Source organism: Cebidichthys violaceus, unplaced genomic scaffold, assembly GCF_023349555.1.
Source record: "Cebidichthys violaceus isolate CVI_PGR_0920_01 unplaced genomic scaffold, fCebVio1.0.p SCAF_44, whole genome shotgun sequence".
In the NCBI taxonomy this organism is placed as follows: domain Eukaryota; kingdom Metazoa; phylum Chordata; class Actinopteri; order Perciformes; family Stichaeidae; genus Cebidichthys; species Cebidichthys violaceus.
The window spans coordinates 1914506-1939582 of record NW_027176639.1 but is presented as its reverse complement, the minus strand read 5'-3'; the positions used below and the strand labels follow the sequence as shown (position 1 = coordinate 1939582).

General features: G+C 45.7%; 4 protein-coding genes across 9 annotated transcripts in view; 3 read left to right on the top strand and 1 right to left on the bottom strand.

The window, feature by feature from the left end:
• dcaf15 (DDB1 and CUL4 associated factor 15) overlaps nt 1–1456 on the top strand; it is a 6955-nt gene extending 5499 nt beyond the window's left edge. Inside the window, exons 11-13 of the mRNA XM_068729022.1 lie at nt 21–125; nt 319–434; nt 658–1456. Coding sequence (XP_068585123.1) covers nt 21–125; nt 319–434; nt 658–713 — 277 coding nt within the window. The 3' untranslated portion in view covers nt 714–1456. The remainder of the gene's footprint in view (nt 1–20; nt 126–318; nt 435–657) is intronic.
• Nucleotides 1457–2517: 1061 nt separating this feature from the next.
• rfx1b (regulatory factor X, 1b (influences HLA class II expression)) lies at nt 2518–12851 on the bottom strand. 4 transcript variants are annotated; one of them, XM_068729105.1, is made up of 18 exons: nt 12731–12851; nt 11231–11580; nt 7510–7607; nt 7268–7384; nt 6819–6892; nt 6367–6649; nt 6105–6286; nt 5903–6022; nt 5661–5782; nt 5423–5541; nt 5160–5263; nt 4922–5073; nt 4582–4679; nt 4136–4285; nt 3839–4050; nt 3597–3750; nt 3463–3508; nt 2518–3359 (listed from the first exon to the last, which is right to left on the bottom strand). In XM_068729105.1, exons 2-18 carry the CDS (start codon nt 11550–11552, stop codon nt 3190–3192), a joined length of 2523 nt encoding a protein of 840 aa, XP_068585206.1. In that variant the 5' UTR covers nt 11553–11580; nt 12731–12851; the 3' UTR covers nt 2518–3189. The 4 variants fall into 4 exon arrangements, with proteins under 4 accessions (XP_068585206.1, XP_068585205.1, XP_068585207.1 ...); XM_068729104.1 differs by having other exon boundaries at nt 2518–3362; nt 12731–12850; XM_068729106.1 differs by having other exon boundaries at nt 2518–3362; nt 7295–7384; nt 12731–12849.
• A 33-nt stretch (nt 12852–12884) lies between these two features.
• rln3b (relaxin 3b) lies at nt 12885–14509 on the top strand. 2 transcript variants are annotated; one of them, XM_068729108.1, is made up of 3 exons: nt 12885–12946; nt 13730–14065; nt 14160–14509. In XM_068729108.1, exons 2-3 carry the CDS (start codon nt 13891–13893, stop codon nt 14438–14440), a joined length of 456 nt encoding a protein of 151 aa, XP_068585209.1. In that variant the 5' UTR covers nt 12885–12946; nt 13730–13890; the 3' UTR covers nt 14441–14509. The 2 variants fall into 2 exon arrangements, with proteins under 2 accessions (XP_068585209.1, XP_068585210.1); XM_068729109.1 differs by lacking the exon at nt 12885–12946 and adding an exon at nt 13584–13632.
• An 810-nt stretch (nt 14510–15319) lies between these two features.
• Nucleotides 15320–25045, top strand: tnpo2b (transportin 2b). Of its 2 annotated transcripts, none has more exons than XM_068729102.1 (24): nt 15320–15503; nt 16199–16298; nt 16628–16703; nt 16824–16973; nt 17515–17621; nt 17738–17871; nt 17960–18041; nt 18504–18626; nt 18725–18843; nt 18927–18987; nt 19084–19255; nt 19604–19756; nt 19870–20095; nt 20191–20362; nt 20464–20658; nt 20840–20998; nt 21238–21325; nt 21451–21549; nt 21642–21737; nt 21837–21912; nt 22395–22494; nt 22593–22667; nt 23002–23131; nt 23303–25045. In XM_068729102.1, exons 2-23 carry the CDS (start codon nt 16200–16202, stop codon nt 23107–23109), a joined length of 2670 nt encoding a protein of 889 aa, XP_068585203.1. In that variant the 5' UTR covers nt 15320–15503; nt 16199; the 3' UTR covers nt 23110–23131; nt 23303–25045. The 2 variants fall into 2 exon arrangements, with proteins under 2 accessions (XP_068585203.1, XP_068585202.1); XM_068729101.1 differs by having other exon boundaries at nt 20464–20688.
• The last annotated feature ends 32 nt before the right edge of the window (nt 25046–25077 follow it).

Sequence of the window (25077 nt, the reverse complement as noted above, 5' to 3'; positions counted from 1 at the left end):
GTCGTTGCTTTTGTTCTCAGGCCCAACACGTATCACTCCAACCTGCAGGTCAGCTGGGACCTTAACACGGGTGTGTGTTGCACCGTGGGTGTAGGGGACCTTACGGAGGTCAAGGGTCAGACCAGGTGAGGAGCTGCTGCCACACACACACACACATACACACACACACACACACACACACACACACACCTTCCTGTCTGTCTCGTTGGGCTCTTTCTACCTCTGCTGTGTTAAACGTGTGTGTGTGTGTGTGTGTGTGTGTGTGTGTGTGTGTGTGTGTGTGTGTGTGTGTGTGTGTGTGTGTGTGTCTGTGGTCAGTGGGAGTGTGTGGAGCTCTTACAGGAAGTCCTGTGTGAACACAGTGATGAAGTGGTTGGTTCCAGAGAGCAGCTCCCGCTACATCAATCGCATGACCAACGAGGCCCTGCACAAAGGTCAGTGGTACACACATGTGAGCACACAATCAGGGTCCTGATGTCTAAACACAGAGTAAATCACACACTCAGGCTGCGTTTAGGCTGCGTCGATGGGGGACGGCGGGGGGGAAACACCATAGAGTTCTGGGGGGGAAAGCAGCTGTTGGAAGTTTTACAGTCTTACAACTTGTGTGAGTGAATTAAGTCACACTTATCTACACACTCATCTTCTCAACTGTAGGCTCGTCCCTGCAAGTGTTGGCCGATAGCGACCGATGCACCTGGATTGTGTTATGAAGGAAGAAGAAGTGTCAAAGCAACAGACACCAAAGCGCACACGGATACTCGGAGCTCCACCTTCACGTGAGCAGCATTGCACGCGCTCAGCAGCTGAGCTTTGGTAACAAGAAGCTCCAACACGTGTCCAAACGAAACCAAACGAGGAACGCTAGAGGTGCTCTAAGGATGAAGTCTGTTTAGTTTTACTTTGTGTTTTTCTATGTTTTTTATGTGTACTGCAGTATTGCAACCACCAAAAGGAAGAGCTGGTCTGAACCCAGATGTTTTTTATAAAGCCGTACTGTTATTGTAGAGCGAGTGTGTTTCTTTTGAGTGTCTGTAGCTGAACATATGCAATATCTGCACCTCTGTGATGATTTCAGAGAGAGAGAGAGAGAGAGAGAGAGAGTGTGTGTGTGTGTGTGTGTGTGTGTGTTTAATGTGTAACGTTTGACAGATTCTGCTGCTTCTGAAGTCGTGTTCTCGACCCGTTCAGTCTAGCTGTGTCGGTTCAGGACTACAGTATTTAAGAGGAGAGAACCTGAATCCAGTACCGTCACTTGACTCTTTAAGATCTTTTTTTAAACCTACGTTGTGTGTGTGTGTGTGTGTGTGTGTGTGTGTGTGTGTGTGTGTGTGTGTGTGTGTGTGTGTGTGTGTGTGTGTGGGGGGGGGGGGGTGTTACATGCTGTATGTTTACTAGCATGTCAGTACGACGAGGTTCTGTTGGGATATTTTGAGAAAATAAAACATTCAAAGTTTCTTTGTGAGTCTTCATGATTCTGAATCGTTGGATTGTTTGATCTCAAATATGAGTAAAATGAATCCGTTGTTTTCTTGGACTGATGTTGACCCAGACTGAGGAGATCTGTCTCTAGAGCTTCTGATTTTACCATCATCATTATTATTATTATCATCATCATTATTATTATCATTATTATAATAATAATCTATCTGTCGTGAGTTTCACAGCTCTATGGACGTGTATCTGGAGTACGTTGAAGGTGATGTGGTCTACAGCGCTCCCATGAAGAAGAAACTTGGCACAAGATTTGAGAGCAATGGCATCCTTTTAGTAAACGGTGAGAATAAAGGTGGATCACACATTTAATACAAAGGTGTGAACCACATCAAGAGGTTCAGCAGCACTAATCAGTCACTCTTTATAACAGACAGCAGCAGTTATGTTAGGTTGTCGTCTGACATCAATAATAATGTACATATACTCAGTTACTCTTTGGTGTTCAGACACAACGTCTGCTCTCATGTGAGAAGCTGCTGGTTGAGCGTGTTCTCTTTAGAAACATCTAGAAAGTCACCATCATCCACCATCACTAATATATATATATATATATATATATATATATAAAAAATACAAGTATAGATCCGTTATCTGGACGCATTCCTGAAGGCAACAACGGTTAAACATACAAACAGTTTGGATATCTGACAATGTTCACAAAAGATACATAATATAGATATAATAATATATATATAATATACTAAATGTTCTCGGGTGGGACAAGCTTTGACCATTACACTGCATCTACGACTGTCTGTGTGTGTGTGTGTGTGTGTGTGTGTGTGTGAGAATGGATAATGAGCAGATAAATGGATGGTTGAATTAAAAACAGCAAACTGGGCAGAATCATCACGACGACACTTGACTGTCAACATTTCATTGTGATATATATAAATATTTATTTATATATATAATTATTTACTTATATTTATATATATAAATATATATTTATATATGTATACATTTATATATAAATATATATAAATATTTTCCACAGCTAAATATTCATGACAACAGGACTACTTCACAGGACCTTCATTTATTAATCCACCATTACAGAATATATAGACCACCAGCTGTTGGTTCAGTCTGGAGTCTCTCAAAGGCACAGAGTATCTGTTATGAAGAAGAAGTGACATGAAGTAAAATATGGCATCCGCACATCGCTGTCAATCAACAAAACTCACAATGCAGTATCATTCCAGATGCTGCTCTGAGATTAAACAATTATATTCTGTTCACTAAAGTCCAGCTTCCCTGCATAGTCACTGCTTTTAAAGGCAAGGTAGGAGATATTTAAGAGAACAACGAAGAACACCATCATCTCTCCACAGCAGTCAGGTCAGTGGTTAAGGCGGGCGGGAGGGAGTCGAGGCTCTGGACAGTAAACTGACCAGTACGGCTGAGGCTGCAGGCAGCTGGCCACTCAAAACAGGGAAGGACCGAAAAACAGCAGCTGAAGGCAGAGAGGGAAGGAATGGCAGCGGCACAAAAGTACAAAATTGGCGGCAAAAGGCTCTTCCACATGTTCACATGATTGCAGACACACACCGGACGACGACACCAAACATCAGCTGTTCAAACCTGAAGCGTACACAGAATGACAGAACGGGATGGCATGGTGTTCAACTTAAAGCAAAGGTGTGTGTGTGTGTGTGTGTGTGTGTGTGTGTGTGTGTGTGTGAGATAAGTCTACGGTTGTGTGCTGTCGGTCAGGGTGTGCGGGTTGAAACTGGTCCTGGGCAGCTTGGCGGGCGGCTCCATCGGGTCCTTCTCGTCGTCCATCGCGCTCAGAGAGCTGGACTGCAGCACGAGATCGCCGCCCTCGTCCTCGCTCTCCTCTTCCTCATCGTCCTCTTCTTCTTCTGGGGGAGAAAGGGGCATCGACGTGGCATTAAGCGACCCGATAACGGGCCGACGGCAACACGCGATCACATTTTGTGAGGAGAATGGCGGTGAAGTTACCTTTCTCCAGGTCGCGACAGATGCGGCTCTTGACAGTGCTGGCGAACTGCAACACGGATTAAGAATGGGACATTCATAAACATGTATCATCGAGTGCAGACCGATGCTATGCGACTGTGTGCGCAGACACGTACTTCTCCCATGACCGCAATGGGCGTCACTCCTTTAGCCCGGGCCACCCTGTGTTCTATCAGGTAGTACATGTACTCGTCATACAGCAGGCGGATCAGGTGGAAGGAGCCGAAGCTGGCAGCGCTGCGCAGAGTCAGGTCCCGGATTACCATAGAGCTGGCAAGAAAGCACAGAAGACAATTATCTCCCATGTAAAACCAAACATTTAGTATATTCTGTCCACAGTTTGTCCTTGTCCTCTCACCTGTAGAAGGACCAGTTGAGCAGGAAGACCTTGGCGGCCTTTGGCAGGGCGACGGAGTTCTGCTCGTAGGGCTTCAGGGCCTCTGAGACCACGCCGTCCAGCCAGGTGGCCCACTGCTCCAGAGAGTTCTGCTGCTGCAGAGTCATTTTAAAGTCCTGCTCCAGCCGCTGCACCACACTGTCCTCACACTGACACACCCAGGATGCCTGCTCCTGAGGGGGGACACGGGGGGGACACTGCTCTATCTCACTGAGAACACTCGCGTCATAGACAGGAGGGTGAGGTAGAAGTACACACCTGTACGTTAGTGAAGTCAACCCGGTTGAGGTCTGAGAGCATCTGGTTGATCTGGGCTGTGTTCTGCAGGACAGCGCGGGCTGCCTGGGCCAGGTGGTTCAGGCTGGTGTAGCGGCGCAGCGTCTGGGAGAAGGAGCCCACACACACCACCTGAAGGACAGAGGGAGGAGGAGGAGGAGGAGGAGGAGGAGGAACAAGGAGACAGGTCATGTGAAGAGGCCCAGTTCACACTCTGGAATCATCTTGGGTTTTCCATTCACGAGACAACAGCACCGAGGATACGCTGAGATCAATACAGTAATAAAACTCGAGACATTTAAGATATATTGCCTTACCAGATGTGAACTGTCTGAACTGGACCTAGACAACATCTGGAGAGATCTGAGCTAGAACACGGATGCAGAGCTCTGTCTCAACAGCGAATCAGTGCAGAAGCCTGAGAATACCTTTATGCGAACCATCTCTTCTGGGATGTTCATCATGGCGCCCGTCAACCAGTTCTCCAGACTCTTGGCAAAGTTGCGAATGGCCTGAGTTAAGGCACCTGAGGGAGGGAGGGAGGGAGGGAGAGAGAGAGACACAAAGAGAGAGAGACAGAGACACAGAGAGAGAGAGAGACACAGACAGACAGAGAGACAGACAGACAGACAGACAGAGGGTTTACTTTGATATTTAAACACACAGGATCCTCAGATTAAGTCCCTTTGCTGTGAATCAGTCATTTCGTCTCGATTGCCTCGCTCCACAGTTTGGTAGACACGCCCCCATCGGGCCTCACTAACTCACTCGGGATGGGTCTCAGTACATCAGAGATGAGGATCTCCACCAGAGTCTGGTAGAGCAGGTTGTCGCACTCTTTGGTCCAGCGCAGCACCGGCTCATACTTGCACAGCACCACCAGGCACGTTTTTGGCAGACGCTTCTCCGACTCGTTGTGCCTGGAGGAGCAGAGGACACAACATGCACACCGGTCACAGCCGGTGATGACATCAGAGCATCGGCTGAGTGTGTCACGGACACTTACAGGTTGAGGGACTCTGTGTCACTGCTCTGGCTGAACCTCCAGAAGGATTTCCACAGTGTCTCCACCAGAGTGAACTGAAGGTTCACCATCACGTCCAGAATGGCCTGTGGGGATCACACACACACACACACACACACACACACACACACACACACACAATAAACCACTACCAAACCAGCAGCTACCTCAAGGCTGTGACTTGTGTCCGTGGAGAAAGAAGGATCTGAGGTCAGTGTGTCCTGTCTTTGTGCACGGCGGCCTACCTCACAGTGCTCTCTGTACAGAGTCTGAAAGGCCTTGAGGTGTTCTACGAGGATCCCATCAGGCAGGGTTCCATCCTGAAGATCAATGTCCACAAAGTCTGGCAGAGGCCTTGATGGCTCTGCACGAGAGACAGAGGTTGTTCACGGGTTGTACAGCGGAGCATCACAGGTACCAAGGACACAATCAGAAGCATTCTTAAGAGGAAAATGGTGAACGTTTTTGCAGAGTGTTGCTCACCCAGAAACTGCTGATACTGTTGCACCTGCGCCGAAATATCACAGAGCGCCCCGGCCTGCTGCTGACCCATCCCACCTGACGTCCCATTGGTGATCCCCTGTGCCTTATGAAGTGGCTTTATCCTATTGGACAGAACACCCATCAATCAGGGACAGTGAGGAAGTAACATGGTGAGCTAAGCGACTGATACGACTTGTTTGAATGGATCATCTACCACTACATGGTGACACCGGGGTGGATACCTGTTCTTCTGAGAGAAAGGCTGCTGCCTCATCGCCATGTGCTGCTGTTCATCCATCAGTCTGAGCAGCGGGGAACCAGATTTGATCCTCAGACCATAGTAGTGGTACTTTGAGTTCCCTCTGAAACACACGATGAGTGATGACCTGAGATACTCGTCTAGTGTGTGTGTGTGTGTGTGTGTGTGTGTGTGTGTGTGTATACCTGGTCCCTAATCTCCGTGTGCGCAGCCCCATGAAGACGGACCTGATGAGTTTGCCGAAGGATGCAGCATTAACAGGTTCTAGCTTCTGCTCCTGGCAGTGCAGCAGGTAGTGGTAGTAGAGGGTGCAGCGAGGTAAGCTCACCCCCTCGGCCCCCTCGTAGTTATCACACAGCCACTGCACCTAGGAGGAGTCAGGTGTGATGAACCTTCATGTCTCACATCGTAACCGGCACATTGTCCCCTTTGAACCGGAGCACTCACAGTAGCGGGTGGGGCGCGAGAGTTGGGGCTGGAGAAAGTCTGCCCTCCTCCACCTGCTGCTCCTCCTCCTAACATGTAACCTCCCTGAATGACGTAGCCCCCCCCGCCCGCAGCAGCTCCCCCGCAATTGGCTCCCGCTGTTGCCACAGAAACCGTCTGCGAGGTCACGGAGCCGGTGACGTCTGACTCGCTGCTGGGCGTGGCCTCGTAGTAGGAGGAGGAGGAGGTGGGAGGGGTCTGGGAGTAGAGGGGCGAGTCGGAGAAAGGGTAGTTGCTCGATCGACTGGACAGAAAAAGACGTGTACGAACACGCACAAACACAGACACACAAACGCACAACAGTGTGACTGGGAAAGTAACTGTGTGTGTGTGTGCGTGTGTGTGTGTGTGTGTGTGTGTGTGTGTGTGTAAGAATGTCAACATGCACACAGAGCAGGTTCCTCTCTACTCACAGGGAGGACGTAGTATAAGTCACGTCTCCTCCTCCGTCCACATACTGCACCTGGCCAGAGTACACATGCTCCACCTGAACGAGAGTCAAACAGGAGGCTTAATGCAGCATGACAAGCTGTTAACACAAAAACACAATCAACCTTATGTCTTTTAATACTGAATAAAGCTTTGCTCCATAACTGGGTCAAGAGGGGTTCTGTTCAGAGACGATCGAGCAGACGAGTTTTAGAAATATGTTTGACACGGTGGTCCAAAAACAATGCTAACGGCTCATTGGCTCACTCTGCAGAGTTCAGTTCCAGGTACAACAGCGACCGCCGGGGAGGCCGCAGTGATGGAGGCGAGAAGACATGCAGAGCAGGCAGAGTGTTTCTCTCCTTCTATCTGCCTGTAGCAGTGAGCGGATCAGTACCACAAGATCTAAGGTATTTACTGCATATGTTCTCACATGAGACATGTCTGGATGTCTGTTTACCTCCTGGCTAATGTGCACAGGCTGTAGGGTGTTGCTGTGGTCAGACTGAGTCCTCTTGGCTGCCTGCGGCACCGCTTGCAACACTGACCTCTGCAGGTGAGTAAAGCCACAGTGTCAGATGGAACTATGGGTAGCCAACCATTTGCCGTGACGTGCCACCTGCGCGTCAAGCGGTAAACCGTTGGTGTGTGTGTGTGTGTGTGTTTGCGTCTTACCTGTTGGGTGGACTGCACCGGTTGGACCACCTGAGTGGGAACACCGGGGGCAGGCGGGCTGGAGTCCGACAGGCTGTCATTGGAGTGAACGGATCCCTCTAGAGAGGCCAGAGGGAGAGAGCTTTCATCAGACGACGGAACAAATCCACAGAAAAACAGACACCAACACCACAAGCTCAGTACTCACGACACACTGCCTCCAAATCGTAATAACAGTCGCCGCAGAACATCGTACGACAAAAGGTTGTTTTACTTCCACTGAGGACAGACTGACAGCGGGGAGGAGGACAGAGTGCGTATGTCCAGCTCTGAACATCCTTATATCTCGCATGCAGAAGGGCAGCCTTGGACAGCTAATCTCCCCAGATGGAGAGAGGAATCACTCCATCTTGTAAACATGCAGATCAGATGAGAGGGAAATGAGACATACACCAGGGATGATGGGCAGAGAACACGGAGGATAGAGGGTGGAGGGTGGAGGGTGGAGGACGGAGAGGGTGGTGTTCACTTCAGGTGAAAAAAAACAATCTACTTAACACTGTTTTGCAGCCGTCGTGCTCTCACTGCGCTGCTCTTAAGTGAACAAAGTGAATCACTTTTTATTTAAACAGCTTCAGGTGTGATGAATATGTCACTGAGAGGTGACACAGCGTCTCCCTCAGGCTTCTGTCTGGAGGAAACTTCTACACTCTGTCAAGCTAGCCTTCTGTCATGAACGTAAAACAGAACAAAAAGCTCAGCAGCTGAAGTCTAACAGAGCCCGGCTCTCGTGACCGAGTCCGTACAGATGAGGGAGGCTTTAATAAGCAGTTATTCGGCAAACGTAGTCGACCTACTTCAGGAGCCTTCCTCGTGCCCCAGGCCTACGGCGTCACTCTGGGTGAAAGTGCAAAGTGTTACTTGATACCAGCAGAGGGAGAGAGCGCTGCGAATAGACGGCCCTAAAATAAACACCAGATAGACACCAGGGTCAGCTCTCTCTGCACTAGTTCACACCGTACCTTAAAACTCTTCTTTTAATTCAGAATATCATTTCATAAAAGCAACGGTCTGGAAACGGTCCAAAGCCCCGTAAGCATGCGTTACACTCATGACCATAGAGACTCGCTTATCTTGTCTTTTGGACAACTGCAGGGCTGCACACTTAAGGCCATGTTGATTCAATATAACTGGAAAACAACCGTCATTGTACCACCGACTGTCTGTTAATATCAGCAGAGTCAAAGTTCAGTCAGGTTCTATCCATCAGTCACTTCATTACCCTTTATAAATGACTTAAATATTCACTTCATTACCCTTTATAAATGACTTAAATATTCACTTCATTACCCTTTATAAATGACTTAAATATTCACTTCATTATCCTTTATAAATGACTTAAATATTCACTTCATTATCCTTTATAAATGACTTAAATATTCACTTCATTACCCTTTATCAATGACTTAATATTCACTTCATTACCCTTTATCAATGACTTAATATTTACTTCATTACCCTTTATCAATGACTTAATATTCACTTCATTATCCTTTATAAATGACTTAAATATTCACTTCATTACCCTTTATCAATGACTTAATATTCACTTCATTATCCTTTATAAATGACTTAATATTCACTTCATTATCCTTTATAAATGACTTAAATATTCACTTCATTACCCTTTATCAATGACTTAATATTCACTTCATTACCCTTTATCAATGACTTAATATTCACTTCATTATCCTTTATCAATGACTTAATATTCACTTCATTATCCTTTATAAATTACTTAATATTCACTTCATTATCCTTTATAAATGACTTAAATATTCACTTCATTATCCTTTATCAATGACTTAATATTCACTTCATTACCCTTTATCAATGACTTAATATTCACTTCATTATCCTTTATAAATGACTTAAATATTCACTTCATTACCCTTTATCAATGACTTAAATATTCACTTCATTACCCTTTATCAATGACTTAATATTCACTTCATTACCCTTTACCAATGACTTAATATTCACTTCATTATCCTTTATAAATGACTTAAATATTCACTTCATTATCCTTTATAAATGACTTAAATATTCACTTCATTACCCTTTATCAATGACTTAATATTCACTTCATTACCCTTTATCAATGACTTAATATTCACTTCATTATCCTTTATCAATGACTTAATATTCACTTCATTATCCTTTATAAATGACTTAATATTCACTTCATTATCCTTTATAAATGACTTAAATATTCACTTCATTACCCTTTATAAATGACTTAAATATTCACTTCATTACCCTTTATAAATGACTTAATATTCACTTCATTACCCTTTATAAATGACTTAAATATTCACTTCATTATCCTTTATAAATGACTTAAATATTCACTTCATTATCCTTTATAAATGACTTAATATTCACTTCATTATCCTTTATAAATGACTTAAATATTCACTTCATTACCCTTTATCAATGACTTAATATTCACTTCATTACCCTTTATCAATGACTTAATATTCACTTCATTATCCTTTATCAATGACTTAATATTCACTTCATTATCCTTTATAAATTACTTAATATTCACTTCATTATCCTTTATAAATGACTTAAATATTCACTTCATTATCCTTTATCAATGACTTAATATTCACTTCATTACCCTTTATCAATGACTTAATATTCACTTCATTATCCTTTATAAATGACTTAAATATTCACTTCATTACCCTTTATCAATGACTTAAATATTCACTTCATTACCCTTTATCAATGACTTAATATTCACTTCATTACCCTTTACCAATGACTTAATATTCACTTCATTATCCTTTATAAATGACTTAAATATTCACTTCATTATCCTTTATAAATGACTTAAATATTCACTTCATTACCCTTTATCAATGACTTAATATTCACTTCATTACCCTTTATCAATGACTTAATATTCACTTCATTATCCTTTATCAATGACTTAATATTCACTTCATTATCCTTTATAAATGACTTAATATTCACTTCATTATCCTTTATAAATGACTTAAATATTCACTTCATTACCCTTTATAAATGACTTAAATATTCACTTCATTACCCTTTATAAATGACTTAATATTCACTTCATTACCCTTTATAAATGACTTAAATATTCACTTCATTATCCTTTATAAATGACTTAAATATTCACTTCATTATCCTTTATAAATGACTTAATATTCACTTCATTATCCTTTATAAATGACTTAAATATTCACTTCATTACCCTTTATAAATGACTTAAATATTCACTTCATTATCCTTTATCAATGACTTAATATTCACTTCATTACCCTTTATAATGACTTAATATTCACTTCATTATCCTTTATAAATGACTTAAATATAAATTTTCTGTGGATGAACTCATGCACCAGTTGTTGAATATATGTTTGATATATCTTCGAATAGATGGAGGCCCAGGCCGCTAAACACAACATATCTGTCGTCACTTTAAAGATGATTAGCCAGAGATTCATACGCACCTCCCCTCGGCACTGTTTGATACAATCAACCACACAGGACCAGGACCCAGCCTGTTGCTTTTCACCCCAGGTGCACTGATGAAGACCTGCATCATGTCAGTGTGCACGGTGTGTGTCACGCAGGTGTGTGTCATGTCAGTGTGCACGGTGTGTGTCACGCAGGTGTGTGTCACCCCCGTCACGGTCTCTCTCACCTGTAACGGTGACTATGATGTACTGGGGCGAGTTGCTCTGACCATTGCTCTTCTGGACCGCAGCGTGCTGCATCTCTGGGTTCACGTAGTGCTGCGTGGGCGTGGTCAGAACCTTCTGGCTCTGGCTGGCGGGCGGCGCCTGAGAACAAAGTGCATCCTGTCCCGCTTTCGAGGAGGCGGTTCCGGAGGTCGGCGGGATCTCGGAGGACAGGAAGTGAGCCGTCGCCTTCGCGGACGAGGTCGTGGTGGCGGGAGGAGTTGCTATGGTTACTGCGTCGGCCTGCTGAGGCTGAAGGTCCTCGGAGTATCCGGAAGTTGCCATGACAACCGATGCTTCGAAGGCACTGGTTCTGAAAGCGAGAGACGATCCTCATTAATGAGAGTGCTGCAAACATACGTGTTATTATACCCCTCTGTGGATGAGTGTGTGAGCTCACGTGTGTGTGTGTGTGTGTGTGTGTGTGTGTGTGTGTGTGTGTGTGTGTGTGTGAGCTCACACGTGTGTGTGTGTGTGTGTGTGTGTGTGTGTGTGTGTGTGTGTGTGTGTGTGTGTGTGTGTGTGGAACACGTGGAACACAAACCAGTGGAGGAAGTGTGGCTTTTGTTGTAAACCATCAGCAGCCTAGAGCGTTTCCTGTTTGGTCACATATGAAAACCTGAGCACCGTGAATAAAGCAATGAATATATATATATATATATATATTCAAAAGAGTGTTTCAGGTGAAATAAATCCACTGAATCAAAAGTGATATGAAGTGTTCCACCGTGGACAGTGTCAGATATCACCGTCTGTAAATGGACTGATATTAATCTTTGGACCCTCTGTCAGTCAGAACTGTAGTCCATCCCACTGGAGGATAAGCCACTCCTGCTACACCAACACGATCTCACGATCATCCGGCACACTGTGTCCACTGACTCAATGTCACACCAGCAACTTTTTCAAAGTCACAAAAAGAGTATGAAGTACACTAAGTTACACACTCATATCTCAGCCTCTAGAACGCGTAGACCAATGACTTCCGGGAGCAGTCTACTAATAGAGCTTGAGAAGAGAGTTGAGGAGACGAGAGTGCTTCCTCAGCTAGGAGCTAGGAGCGTTGTGACGTTAACGGGAGCTACGGCTGGTTCCTCGTGTCGGATCGGTACCACGTCAATAACCGTGACAACAAACACGTCTCTTTATCATTTCATCATAGTCGGAACTGTAACAACTGTAACAACAACAACAACAACAACAACAACAACAACAACTGAACAATCTAACAAATGAGCCAACAAAGTACGATCGGCACTACAACACACACCCGCCATCTTGTGCTCTTATCAAAGATCTGACATCGCCATAACAACAGAGTTCTGTAAAGAAGCTAGCAGGACGTTCATCACCCGCGAGCTCGACCAGCACCACGTCACGACGACGGTCACAAACAAGCACGAGACCACATACGTCATGAGAACAAAATGAAATGATAATTATGAGATATATCACTTTTTCACCTCTAGTTTATCCCAATATTATCCTTTTAAGTCGTTGAAGTTTGTTGCCTTAGATTTAGGTTGTTGTTGTTGACTCCCGTTGCTTGGTTCTCGTCGCCAGGACTACCGTGACTATGGCGCCTTGCCTTCACCGGGGCAACTGTTGCTACCCTCCCGCCACCGCCCCGCCCTGCGCTGAATGCTGATTGGCTGATTTGCGAGGTGGTCGCAGCGTCGGTAAGATGTCGTGTCGTTCATTGGTGGACAGTCCCCGTCTGTCACTTTCACCAGAGCCGAACGTCAAACGACCACTTTTATTCTCAATCTCACTTTTTAGATCGCTTGATGTTGCTGCCGCCATTTATCATTTATTAATGAGTTACATTAATGCATATCCGTTTGAACTTTATTATCCTGTACATTCCTGCTTAGCTCTTTCATTCCAAACTGTTACATTGTACATACATAAATAGTATTTTTGAAAATATTTTTTATTTTTACTTTCTTCAATTCTTTATTGTTGTTGTTGTTTATGCACCAATAGGGCTACAGCAAAGTCCTTGTATGTGAAAAGCTACTTCCCCCCTTCCTCTATAGGCTTGTATTAATAATTCATATCTTACAAGATTGATTTGAGTTGCTGTAGTATCACCAGTTGGCTTCTGAAATCTCTCTGTATGTGTGTGTTTGTATGTGTGTGTGTGTGTGTGTGTGTGTGTGTGTGGGTGTGTGTGTGTGTGTGTGTGTGTGTGTGCGCCACTTGCAGAATACCATTTGTATCGCACCCTAGTTATCGTTGAGGTGACCGGATAGTGATCTCCATCCATTGCATGGCAGAGCATATAGTCAGACGGAGATTGTGTGGTGACACACCGCACAGCCCAACTGGTGCAAGGGACAGAAAGGCCAGCAAAAGGTCACAGGTGGTCAGATAACCAAGAGCTCTGTTGACATCCCCTCTGGCATCATTTGCTTTATCAAAACTTATCTTTTCCTCTATGTGCATTGTTGCCCGTAAAGGTCCCCGGTCGTATCTCTGGGCATGACGAAGAGTGGAGGTGAGTTGAGGTCCTTATCTGAGATGCTGAGGCCTATAAAACGAGCTGTCCAGAGGGAAACACAAACGACACAGACACCTCAAGCAGCATTTGAGACACCGACGGCATCTTTTCCCTCTCAACATGTGGAAGGCAGCACTCTTGACCCTGGGCTTGTTGGTGGCCCTGGTAGACAAGGTGCGGTCGAATGACGCCCATCCCCCTTTCTTTGGGGTGAAACTGTGTGGAAGAGAGTTCATACGAGCCGTCATCTTTACCTGCGGTGGTTCTCGCTGGAGGAGGAGTGTAGGAGACTCAGGTAGGAGTGTGTATGAGAGACTTGAATACAAGTGATGCGTCGTGTTTCAGTCAAACAGTAATATTAAGAGATGTGCCTCTCTGCTTTTCATCAGCTCTTATTGGGGAAGAGGCCTTTGACCCATGGAACACAAATTCCACCCCTCAACTTACTGGCGAGCAGGATCCTGCAGAGCCCCAAGTATGGAGAGATCAAACATTAAACGAGGCATCTGCGGCTGCTGGATTCAGCCGCTCGGCTCGCTCACCAATTTCCGAGGGGGTTCTGGAAGCTCTACGGAGTGCAGATAGGAAAGGACGGGACGTAGTGGTCGGACTGTCCAACGCCTGCTGCAAGTGGGGCTGTAGCAAGAGTGAAATCAGCTCTCTGTGCTGAGAGCTCCACTATTTTCATATGTAGTTCCTTCATTTCCTCACACTTAAAACTCCACATCCCATCCAGCTCACAGGCCATGTGTTGACTATTGATGCAGGAACGTGTATGTGTACTCAAAATGTGTTTACTGTTGTTATCACATATTGACTTGTTTAATAAAGCTTTGTGCAGTTGGGCTAACAGTATCTGTTCCTCTTACAAAGGACACACTAAAATGATATTTCATGCTTTTTGAACACTTCCACTTTTCTGAAATACAGTTTGAGTTTCGTCAAGGATTTCGAAATGATAGGAAGTGGTGGTGACTATATCAATGCACAGAGTGGCCTCATATTCACTGAATCATAGCTGCTTTCTGTGATTTCACAGGGACGCCGCATGACACACATATTTAGTGTGCTTTGCATCCCATAATAGACCAGCAACAAACTGCCTGTGTGAAGCCTGTGCTGTTGGACTTTGCTTGTTTATTTTATGTGATCATAAGAATTTGCTAATCCTCCTTTTAGAGATGAATTAGCACAGTCATGTTGAGACATACTGTCATATAAAGTGACCGTAGCGTGTACTGGTGGTCGTGGTATTATGTGAGCAGCAGTTCACACACATCAAGTACAGAGTTATTATGCTGCAGGATTGTGAAGCTGACACCATCTGGTGGTCAGAAATTAAACACAACACTAAACGATTCATATAACATATGTGTCCACAGAAGTTAAATATGTGATGCATCTTAATTAACCAGCCACATTGTAAGTGAACAGGTACACTGAGAGAGACACTGTGGCTGTCTAACAAACGGTAAACTCAACAGCCGCTGCTGGACAGTTTGTCCACCAGCGTTACGGAAGCCGAACATGATCAAACTGATCACCCGGCTTGATTGCAAGGCATGCAATCTCTGTCACCTACCAGCTAGCATAGAACCCACACAGATCCACAGAGATCACAAGTTCGTATTTAGTTACACATATCGCCGATAAATTGTATTTAATGTTAATCGTTACAGCGTGACTGCACTATCATCTATAGAAATATAGATCTACCGCACCGGAGTGACCAGGTAAAATCTTTCGCGGTACTTTCAAGATGATGCTAGGTAGGCATGCTACTGGTAGCTGATATGCGACTGCTCTGTTATGAGTATTAATGCGCTTAATTTGCGCCGTCTTTGTCGCTTTGATTGCAAACATTACTTTCATAGCGCAACATGACGTCCCGTGAGATTAGCGTTAGCAGCTGCGTTGTGTGTGAACCTGGGACGTGTGAAGCATCATAGCAACGCTAAGCTAGCATGCTAGCTGAAAGAACCAGACATTGGCGTCCGGGCCTCAAGTGGAACACGGCTGTCCATATCGCGGTTGATCGTTGTTGTGGCGACTCATGAATACAACGGTTACTTACTAACTAGCTAACTTAACGGACGGCTGCGTAGTGGTGCTTTTAGGTTCCGTGATGTCGCCAGAAACGGACAATGATAATCTAAACTCGCTGTAACGGCATTGCTACATTGTAGACAGTAGTGAACAATTAGTGGTATTTGGTTGACAACAGTTACCGTAATATCGGTCACGTTGTTGCTGTTAGTAACTACATATATCACATGCCGGTTGTACTGCGTATTTTACGTTACTTCAGCGTTACTTCGGTAGTAACGTACGAAGTGCTGAGGTTGCAGGTGGGGCCAACGGGTCTTAAGAACCCGTATATGTAGTACGTGCTTCCTAAACAGGTTGTGTGTGCGTTTGTGTCCCGTAGGATGGAGTGGCAGCCAGACGAACAGGGTCTTCAGCAAGTGCTTCAGCTCCTCAAGGACTCTCAGTCCCCAGACACAGCAACACAGAGGGCTGTGCAAGAAGTATCTTTGTGTGTGTGTGTGTGTGTGTGTGTGTGTGTGTGTGTGAGTGTGAGTGTGTGAGAGAGAGAGAGAGAGAGAGAGAGAGAGAGAGAGAGAGAGAGAGAGAGAGAGAGAGAGAGAGAGAGAGAGAGAGAGAGAGCGAGAGGTGTGAGATTTAGCTTAATGCATGAGAGCTTGTATGTCAAAGTGGGTGTGTTGTCACGCTGTACTGGTGTGATTTGTTTGAGTCCATACTGCCCACATGTCAAGCAGGACGAGAGGTAAGTGAGGGTGTGTGAGCTTTTGCAATACGTGTGTGGAAGGTTGAACTCCTTAACAATAGCTTGCAGAAACTGGAGCAACTTAATCAGTTTCCAGATTTCAACAACTATCTCATCTTTGTCCTCACAAGCCTGAAGTCTGAGGGTATGTATGTGAATGTGGATTCTGAGGATTCACCTCGCTAATATTTCTGTGTCTTACCTTCTCTTTCCCTTTTTAAACATTTCTTTATCCTCATCCTCCTCTGCTGCCTTCCCTCTCAAGACGAGCCCACTCGCTCTCTCAGCGGTCTGATCCTGAAGAACAATGTTAAGGCTCACTACCAGAACTTCCCTCCCAACGTGGGTGACTTCATCAAACGAGAATGCCTCAACAACATCGGAGACCCATCGCCGCTCATCAGGGCCACGATCGGTGGGTGTTTTACTGAGAAAGAGAAATCTAGAGTTTGCTGCATTGTTTCCTAGCCAGTGTGAGTCAGACTACGAAGTAGGTGGTTCGACCTCTGTAGGTAGTGTAGCTGTGTGGGAGCGCTGCATTTACAATCTGTATCGAATGATTGCATGCCATGATGGTGGGTTAAGTTATTAGTTTTAACCTCTTACCATTCCAGGGACTGTTAAGGGACAGACTGGGTCAACAGTCTATGCCACATATAGTTGGTTTACATCATCTCTACGGTGGCAACCTGAAGATTATTGTGAGATGCAGCTCAGCAGAATGTGTCAAGTTGTTCTAGTCAGAAATAGAAATGAATTCATTAAAAACAACAGAGGAAAGTGTATGAGGCCTTAGAACATTATGATGGTGATCACCATGCTCTGTTATGCCTCATGAATACTGATTTAAAAAAAAAAAACACATGGAGCCTCTGAACGACGGGACGTTGGTCGGATCACTAGCTGGTTAAAGCATGATTTTCCGTTGTATGACTTTTCTATCATCCATCATGAAGGTATCCTGATCACGACCATAGCCTCTAAAGGAGAGCTGCAGACCTGGCCGGAGTTGTTGCCTCAGCTCTGTAATCTGCTCAACTCGGACGACTATAACACCTGCGAGGTGAAGCTCACCCGCCTGCACACACTAGTAGCTTTGCATCGTTGCTGTGTTAATCAGATATACATCGGTCACTTTGTTTGTAACGTTCTTTCTTCACGATCTTTCTCTCTTTTCAGGGTTCTTTTGGAGCGTTGCAGAAGATCTGCGAGGATTCATCAGAGTTGTTGGATAGCGATGCTTTGAACAGACCCCTTAACATCATGATCCCCAAATTCCTGCAGTTCTTCAAGCACTGCAGCCCCAAGATCAGGTGAGTGAAACACCAGTCTGTAGTGGTCAGACTGTCACTGTCCCTGTTAGTCATCGTTAGAGATCCTCCTTGTTTCTCTCTTTCTCAGGTCCCATGCTATAGCATGTGTCAACCAGTTCATCATCGGTCGAGCTCAGGCTCTGATGGATAACATCGACACCTTCATCGAGGTGAGCGTGACAAACACTGTTGCTGGTTCAATTTCCATTGTTTTCAAAGCTTGCTTCCCTACTTTTAGCTCCTTTCGTGTAACAACGCATCTATTACACATCTGTGTTTTTACTTTGGATACAGGTCTCTGCTGTGCATACGTTCCATTTCACTTTATGCAGCTTTATCCATAACAAGACTGCAATTGTGAGATATTTGGCATCTGCTACTTGAGACGACGCTATGCAGGAAGTTGCCTTTAATGTAAAAAAGGAGAGATTGTTTACTGCAACACGATGCTGAATCATTGTTTTATCTTATCAATGGTGCTAAAGGATTGAAATCCTGTTCAGGTCCTTCTCAAACGCTGCAAAGCTCAACGGGTTAAACTGCACATGTGAACTTCTGTTGACTTCCTGTTAAACTTTTTCCCCATTTCTTGTCTTCCCTGTGAATCCCTCCTCTCTCTCCGTCGTCTCCAGAGTCTGTTTGCTCTGGCCGGTGATGAGGACAGTGAAGTGAGGAAGAACGTTTGCAGGGCTCTGGTCATGCTGCTGGAAGTCCGCATCGATCGCCTCATCCCACACATGCACAGCATCATCCAGGTGAGGGGGGGACTTGATCTCACATGCAACTTTAAACTGACGATGTGTGGCTTCCCTTTCCTTCCTCCTCCTCCTCACCTCTTGTCGTCTGTCACCAGTACATGCTGCAGCGGACCCAGGACCCAGATGAGAACGTGGCTCTGGAGGCCTGTGAGTTCTGGCTCACTCTGGCTGAGCAGCCCATCTGTAAAGAGGCCCTGTCTGGCCACTTGGTCCAGTAAGTACTGACGGAGTTAAGTCGATGACGTGGAAGTGAAGATCAAGTGTTTTTCATCTGATAATGAATGTCTCTTTTTACAGACTGATCCCCATCCTAGTGAATGGGATGAAATACTCTGAGATTGACATTATCCTTCTAAAGGTGAGCCCCCCCCCCCAGCTCCTCGAACTTCTTTTAGTTTCTTCCTTTTTTGACCCGGGTCCATTCTCTACTCACCTCTCTCCTGTCGTCCTGCAGGGCGACGTGGAAGAGGATGAGGCCGTTCCTGACAGCGAGCAAGACATCAAGCCTCGCTTCCACAAGTCCCGCACCGTCACTCTGCAGCACGAAGGAGGGGAGGACGAGGAGGGAGAGGACATCGATGATGACGAGGACGACGACGACGACACACTGTCTGACTGGAACCTACGTGAGCTACTCACTAATACTAGAACAATGTTTACAGTTTAGTCTCGTTGTTTTGAACCATAACAATGCTACTTCATTGATTGATTTGGTGAAGTGTGTTTTTAATGTTTGTAAAGTAACAAAGATGATGGGTACGGTTCCATATTTACTGTGACTGATTTCAAATATTCTCAAAGCAATTAGAACAAAATATAATAAATGTTACCCCTGATTAGTCTCACTATGTCTGTAGTCCTCGACTAACAGATTGGAATCATGGAAGGGACATCCCATCTTCTCTTCTGTTATGTATGCTGTGCATTATTAGGGTTTAAAGTGATCTAATGCTGATGTTGTTTTCCTCTTGCAGGGAAGTGTTCAGCCGCGGCTCTGGACGTTCTTGCCAATGTGTTTCGTGAGGAGCTGCTCCCCCATCTCCTGCCCCTGCTCAAAGGACTGCTGTTCCACCCTGACTGGGTCATCAAGGAGTCGGGCATCCTTGTGCTGGGAGCTATCGCTGAGGGTGAGGGAGACTTGCTATTGTAATGCACCGTTGAGCTTCTGATGCTAAACGTGAATTGGCATATTTCCAAAAATGTTTCATTTTTAGCTTCATGAAACCGTTTGTCCTTCCAGGCTGTATGCAAGGCATGGTGCCTTACTTGCCGGAGCTCATCCCCCACCTCATCCAGTGTTTGTGCGACAAGAAGGCCCTGGTCCGCTCCATCGCCTGCTGGACTCTCAGCCGCTACGCCCACTGGGTGGTCAGCCAGCCTCCCGACGCTCACCTCAAACCCCTCATGACCGAGTTGCTCAAACGCATCCTGGATGGCAATAAAAGGGTCCAGGAAGCAGCGTGCAGGTACGCCTCTCACTGTCTTCCGTACGTTCCACTCTGCTGCGCGTTCTTACTTTTTCGCTCGTTCGTCTTTCTGACCCGTCTCATGCTTCCTGCAGCGCGTTTGCCACCCTGGAGGAGGAGGCGTGTACGGAGCTGGTGCCCTACCTGAGCTTCATCCTGGACACGCTGGTTTTTGCTTTTGGGAAGTACCAGCACAAGAACCTGCTCATCCTCTACGATGCCATAGGAACGCTGGCGGACTCTGTGGGACACCACCTCAACCAGCCCGTGTGTACAGAATGCACAGCCCTGTTTTTATGGAGCATATTTACAATAAGCAGTTATGGGAGCAAATGAATCACAAGTCCAAATCACACGTGTGTTTTCAGGAGTACATACAGAAGCTGATGCCTCCGCTGATAGCCAAGTGGAATGAGCTGAAGGACGAAGACAAAGACCTCTTCCCTCTGCTCGAGTGTCTGTCATCCGTCGCCACGGCGCTGCAGAGCGGCTTCCTCCCCTACTGCGAGCCCGTCTATCAGCGCTGCGTCACCCTGGTCCAGAAGACGCTGGCTCAGGCCATGGTGAGCCACACTCACATGGACTCTGCAGAGGCAATTCACATTTTTCCCTGCTTTACATAAATGACACTTTATTCCCTTGTTCCCATTTCTGACCTTTTCTCTCCACCTTCTCTTCTCTCTCTCTGTGTGTGTGTGTGTGTGTGTGTGTGTGTGTGTGTGTGTGTGTGTGTGTGTCACACAGATGTACAGTCAGCAGCCAGACCAGTACGAAGCACCCGACAAGGACTTCATGATTGTGGCTCTGGATCTTTTAAGCGGCCTGGCTGAGGGTCTGGGGGGCCATGTGGACACCCTGGTGTCCCGCAGCAACATCATGACGCTGCTCTTCCAGTGCATGCAGGTGAGGAGAGCCCACGTGTGAACTGTCTTTAGCCTGTTTATTTGATCTGAGAAAGTAGAATAAAGATTTTACCTGCAGCTCGGTGATGACAGCCGCTCACCACGGTCTCGAGCCGCCATTTGAATTTCATGCTTTTTGTCTGACAAACGGAAGAATCCTGGACAAGACTGGACACGTCTCCACTCTGTTGACAGTGTGTGTTCACGTTTGTCTTTGTCTCTCTGTCTCTTTTGTCCCAGGATACGATGCCTGAAGTAAGACAGAGTTCATTTGCTCTACTGGGGGACTTGACCAAGGCTTGCTTCCCTCATGTCAAACCGTGCATTGGTAATTATCTCACTCCATCTCTCATTCACACACAGCACGTGATGTGTGTGTGTGTGTGTGTGTGTGTGTGTGTGTGTGTGTGTGTGTGTGTGTCTAATGTGATGTATTTTGTGCGCGTCCTGCAGCTGAGTTTATGCCAATCCTCGGGACAAATCTGAACCCAGAGTTCATTTCTGTCTGCAACAACGCTACCTGGGCCATCGGGGAGATCTGCATGCAGATGGGTGAGTTGAAGCAAACCTGGTCTTGTGCGATGCGGTTCAGTGCTGAAGCGGTTGAATGTGAGATGCGGTGGATTGATGCGTCTCTCTGTCAGGAGTGGAGATGCAGCCGTACATCGCCATGGTTCTGAACCAGCTGGTTGAGATCATCAACCGACCCAACACCCCCAAGACCCTGCTGGAGAACACCGGTACGTGATGCACACACACACACACACACACACACACACACACACACACACACACACACACTCTAACAGCAGCCCTGCCTCCTCTTCCTCCCGCTCCAGCCATCACCATCGGGCGGCTGGGCTACGTGTGTCCTCAGGAGGTCGCTCCCATGCTGCCTCAGTTCATCCGACCCTGGTGAGGAAACCTTTAATCCCTTTTTCTTTGTTTTTAATATCACCGGTTATTTAACATCCGCACAGTTCTGGTCTCAACACATCCTCCCTCTTTCCTTTCTGAGCTGAGCTATGTTAGCTTATCCACACTTGCCAAGACACATTTGTGTCCCTGTCGGTCAATCTGCGTTGATTTCTGTTCTTATTCTTCTTTTCCCCTCTCGGCTTTTCTTGTTTGAGTTCACATTGAAACAGCATTACAAGGGCTGCAGCATTGACCTTCTTTAAATACATGTTTGATTGGAATCAGCAAGCAGTGAGAATGAAACGCTGAAGTCCTCTTGAAAGACAAACGTCCTCCCACACAGAACGACGAGGACAGGCTGTTAACATCTAACTTCTTCTCATTTCATGAATGTTCTCTCGTCGATAAAATAAGAGAGTTGTAAGTAGTGACGGCATCGAGTCTAACCGCTGCTAAACGCTTCACATTGCACGCGGCAGGTGTACGTCTCTGCGGAACATCAGAGACAACGAGGAGAAGGACTCTGCCTTCCGTGGGATTTGCATGATGATCGGTGTGAACCCAGGAGGCGTGGTGCAGGTGAGACTCAGCGCTGCAGTCACCGAGTTACTGCTCTGTCTTTATGAGGCTTTAAACACGCAGGTGTTGAAACGCTCTCACCTCTTCCTCCTCCTCAGGACTTCATCTTCTTCTGCGACGCTGTGGCCTCCTGGGTGAATCCTAAGGACGACTTGAGAGACATGTTCTATAAGGTGAGACTGCAGCTGTAGAGAGTGTTACCACGCTGCTGAAGAAGTTAAAGATTACTTCAGATAAAATAAGATGAAGAAGAATAAACACATATGAACAATAGAATAACAATCATGAAGTCACACGGACACAAAATATAATAGCAGTAAGACTACGGTAAAAAGATACAGTAAAATAGAAAAAGTACAGCAACGTAATACTAACGCCAGTGAGGAATAGAGCTTAATGTGGAGCTATTGTCAGTGATAATAAAGAGAAGTAGAACATGATATTGCACATAGTATAATGAAGGTGTCGTTGCACGATGTTGACGGTGAGTCTTCCGCTCCGGTCCAGATCCTGCATGGCTTTAAGGAGCAGGTCGGGGAGGAGAACTGGCAGCAGTTCTCAGAGCAGTTCCCCCCACTGCTGAAGGAGAGACTGGCAGCCTGCTACGGCGTTTAGATCCTCTACACCCAGCCAAGAGGTAACGCAACGCCTCACTACCTTTACATATACATATATATATATATATATATATATATATATATATATATATATATATATATATATATATACACACACACATATATATGTGTTGTCATTACCAGAGGTATTCAAGCGTCACACTGAAGTAAACCTCATTGTGTCCTCCTAGGTGAGCCAGCAGGAGGAGGGTGAATGGGAAACTCATCCATCTGTGTATTGCACTGCCCTGATCGGGGGGGAGGGAGAGGGACGCTATTGGCCGCTCCCCCTGACGGACGGCCCCCACGCCCTATGTGTTTGTCCATAGAGGGAGGGTGGGCGGGTGGGAGGGTGGGAAAGAGGGACTCCTCTAGATTAACTAGGCAGGGACCCGACACAGAAAAAACTAACTGGTAGGGACAGATAGAGAGGGACAGACAGAAGGACACGGAGGACAGATGGAGGCACACACAAGTTAGGAAAGAGGGAGGGAGACCAGCAGAGGAGACGATTCAGGGAAAGAGAGGGAGGGACATCCGTTACAGAGCAGGAAGAAGAGCCACAGGTCTGCCACTGGGAGGACAGGGACAGCTGAGATTTTAATGGGATTAAAGACCGACGGAGACGGACCAAAACAGACTCACACATACACCTGCACACGCTGCACACGCAGTACACGGAACCGACTGTGGGTGGCACTGTTATTTAGACTTATTGAGACCTGCTACGCGTAGTTAGGGACAGACAGACAGACAGACAGACGGGTCTAGACTCTGTTCGTTTTCTGGGTGATATCTTTCTGTTCCGGGGAAAAGGATTCAATATGAATTACTTCATCTGTAGTCGCTGAATTCTACTTAGCTGTAAGATAATCTTGCTATCCGCCTCCGTTTCCTACCTTTCATTTTATAGTGCTGCTTCACAGAGCTATCATCCATCTATCAGACATCCTCCTGTCACATGTTCTACCTGAGAGAGAGAGAGAGAGAGAGAGAGAGAGAGAGAGAGAGAGAGAGAGAGAGAGAGAGAGAGAGAGAGAGAGAGAGAGAGAGAGAGAGAGAGAGAGAGAGAGAGAGAGAGAGAGAGAGAGAGAGAGAGAGAGAGAGAGAGAGAGAGAGAGAGAGCGTCTCTCCTCGTGGCTTCACAGAGAGCCTTCCTCTAGTCAGGGAGCGTTAGGGAGCGTTAGGGCTAACACATTTGTTTTCTGACCAGAGGAAACAGTAGAAAGAAAAATCACATCCTTAATTGTCCTCTTTGAGGTGCGTGTGCGTGTGCGTGTGTGTGTGTGTGTGCGTGCGTGCGCGTGTGTGTGCGCGTGTGCGTGTGTGCGCGTGCATGTGCAGTTTGTATATCCTCACTTCAGCATTCTGTTAACGGTGTGTGAAATATGTATTGTTTTTGATATGGTACCGAGCTAAAACTTGACTCCCACCGCAATGTCCTTGGCACCTGTTAACTGTGTGTGTGTGTGTGTGTGTGTGTGTGTGTGTGTGTGTGTGTGTGTGTGTGTGTGTGTGTGTCTCTACATTCGTACTGATATCCATTTTGATGCCATATTGATATCTTAAGTAAAACAGTAACAGTGTCATTGTGATCTTTCTAATGTTTTAAAAATGGTCCATATTCTTTTTTTCTTTTTGTTTTGCTGCTACTGATGATTTTTGTTTCTTTAGTGGACTTAAATTCGCACAATTAACGCAAAAAAGATATTGGAATTAATGCTATTTTCAGTGACTGTTCAGTTGTTTTTGCACTTTTTATTTTATTTTACCTCTTTTTGTTTTTGTATGGACTTTTTTTAACCTCATCCATATGATATGTCTCGACCCTGATGTCAGCGTTCGTCATACTGTGTTGCACTGTGAAAGTAAGTGTCTTTGACTGGCAGAAATATTCCAATACTAAAAATAAAAACAACTCTGTGAACCTGGGACTAATCAGCACTTTTACAATCACTAACTTTGC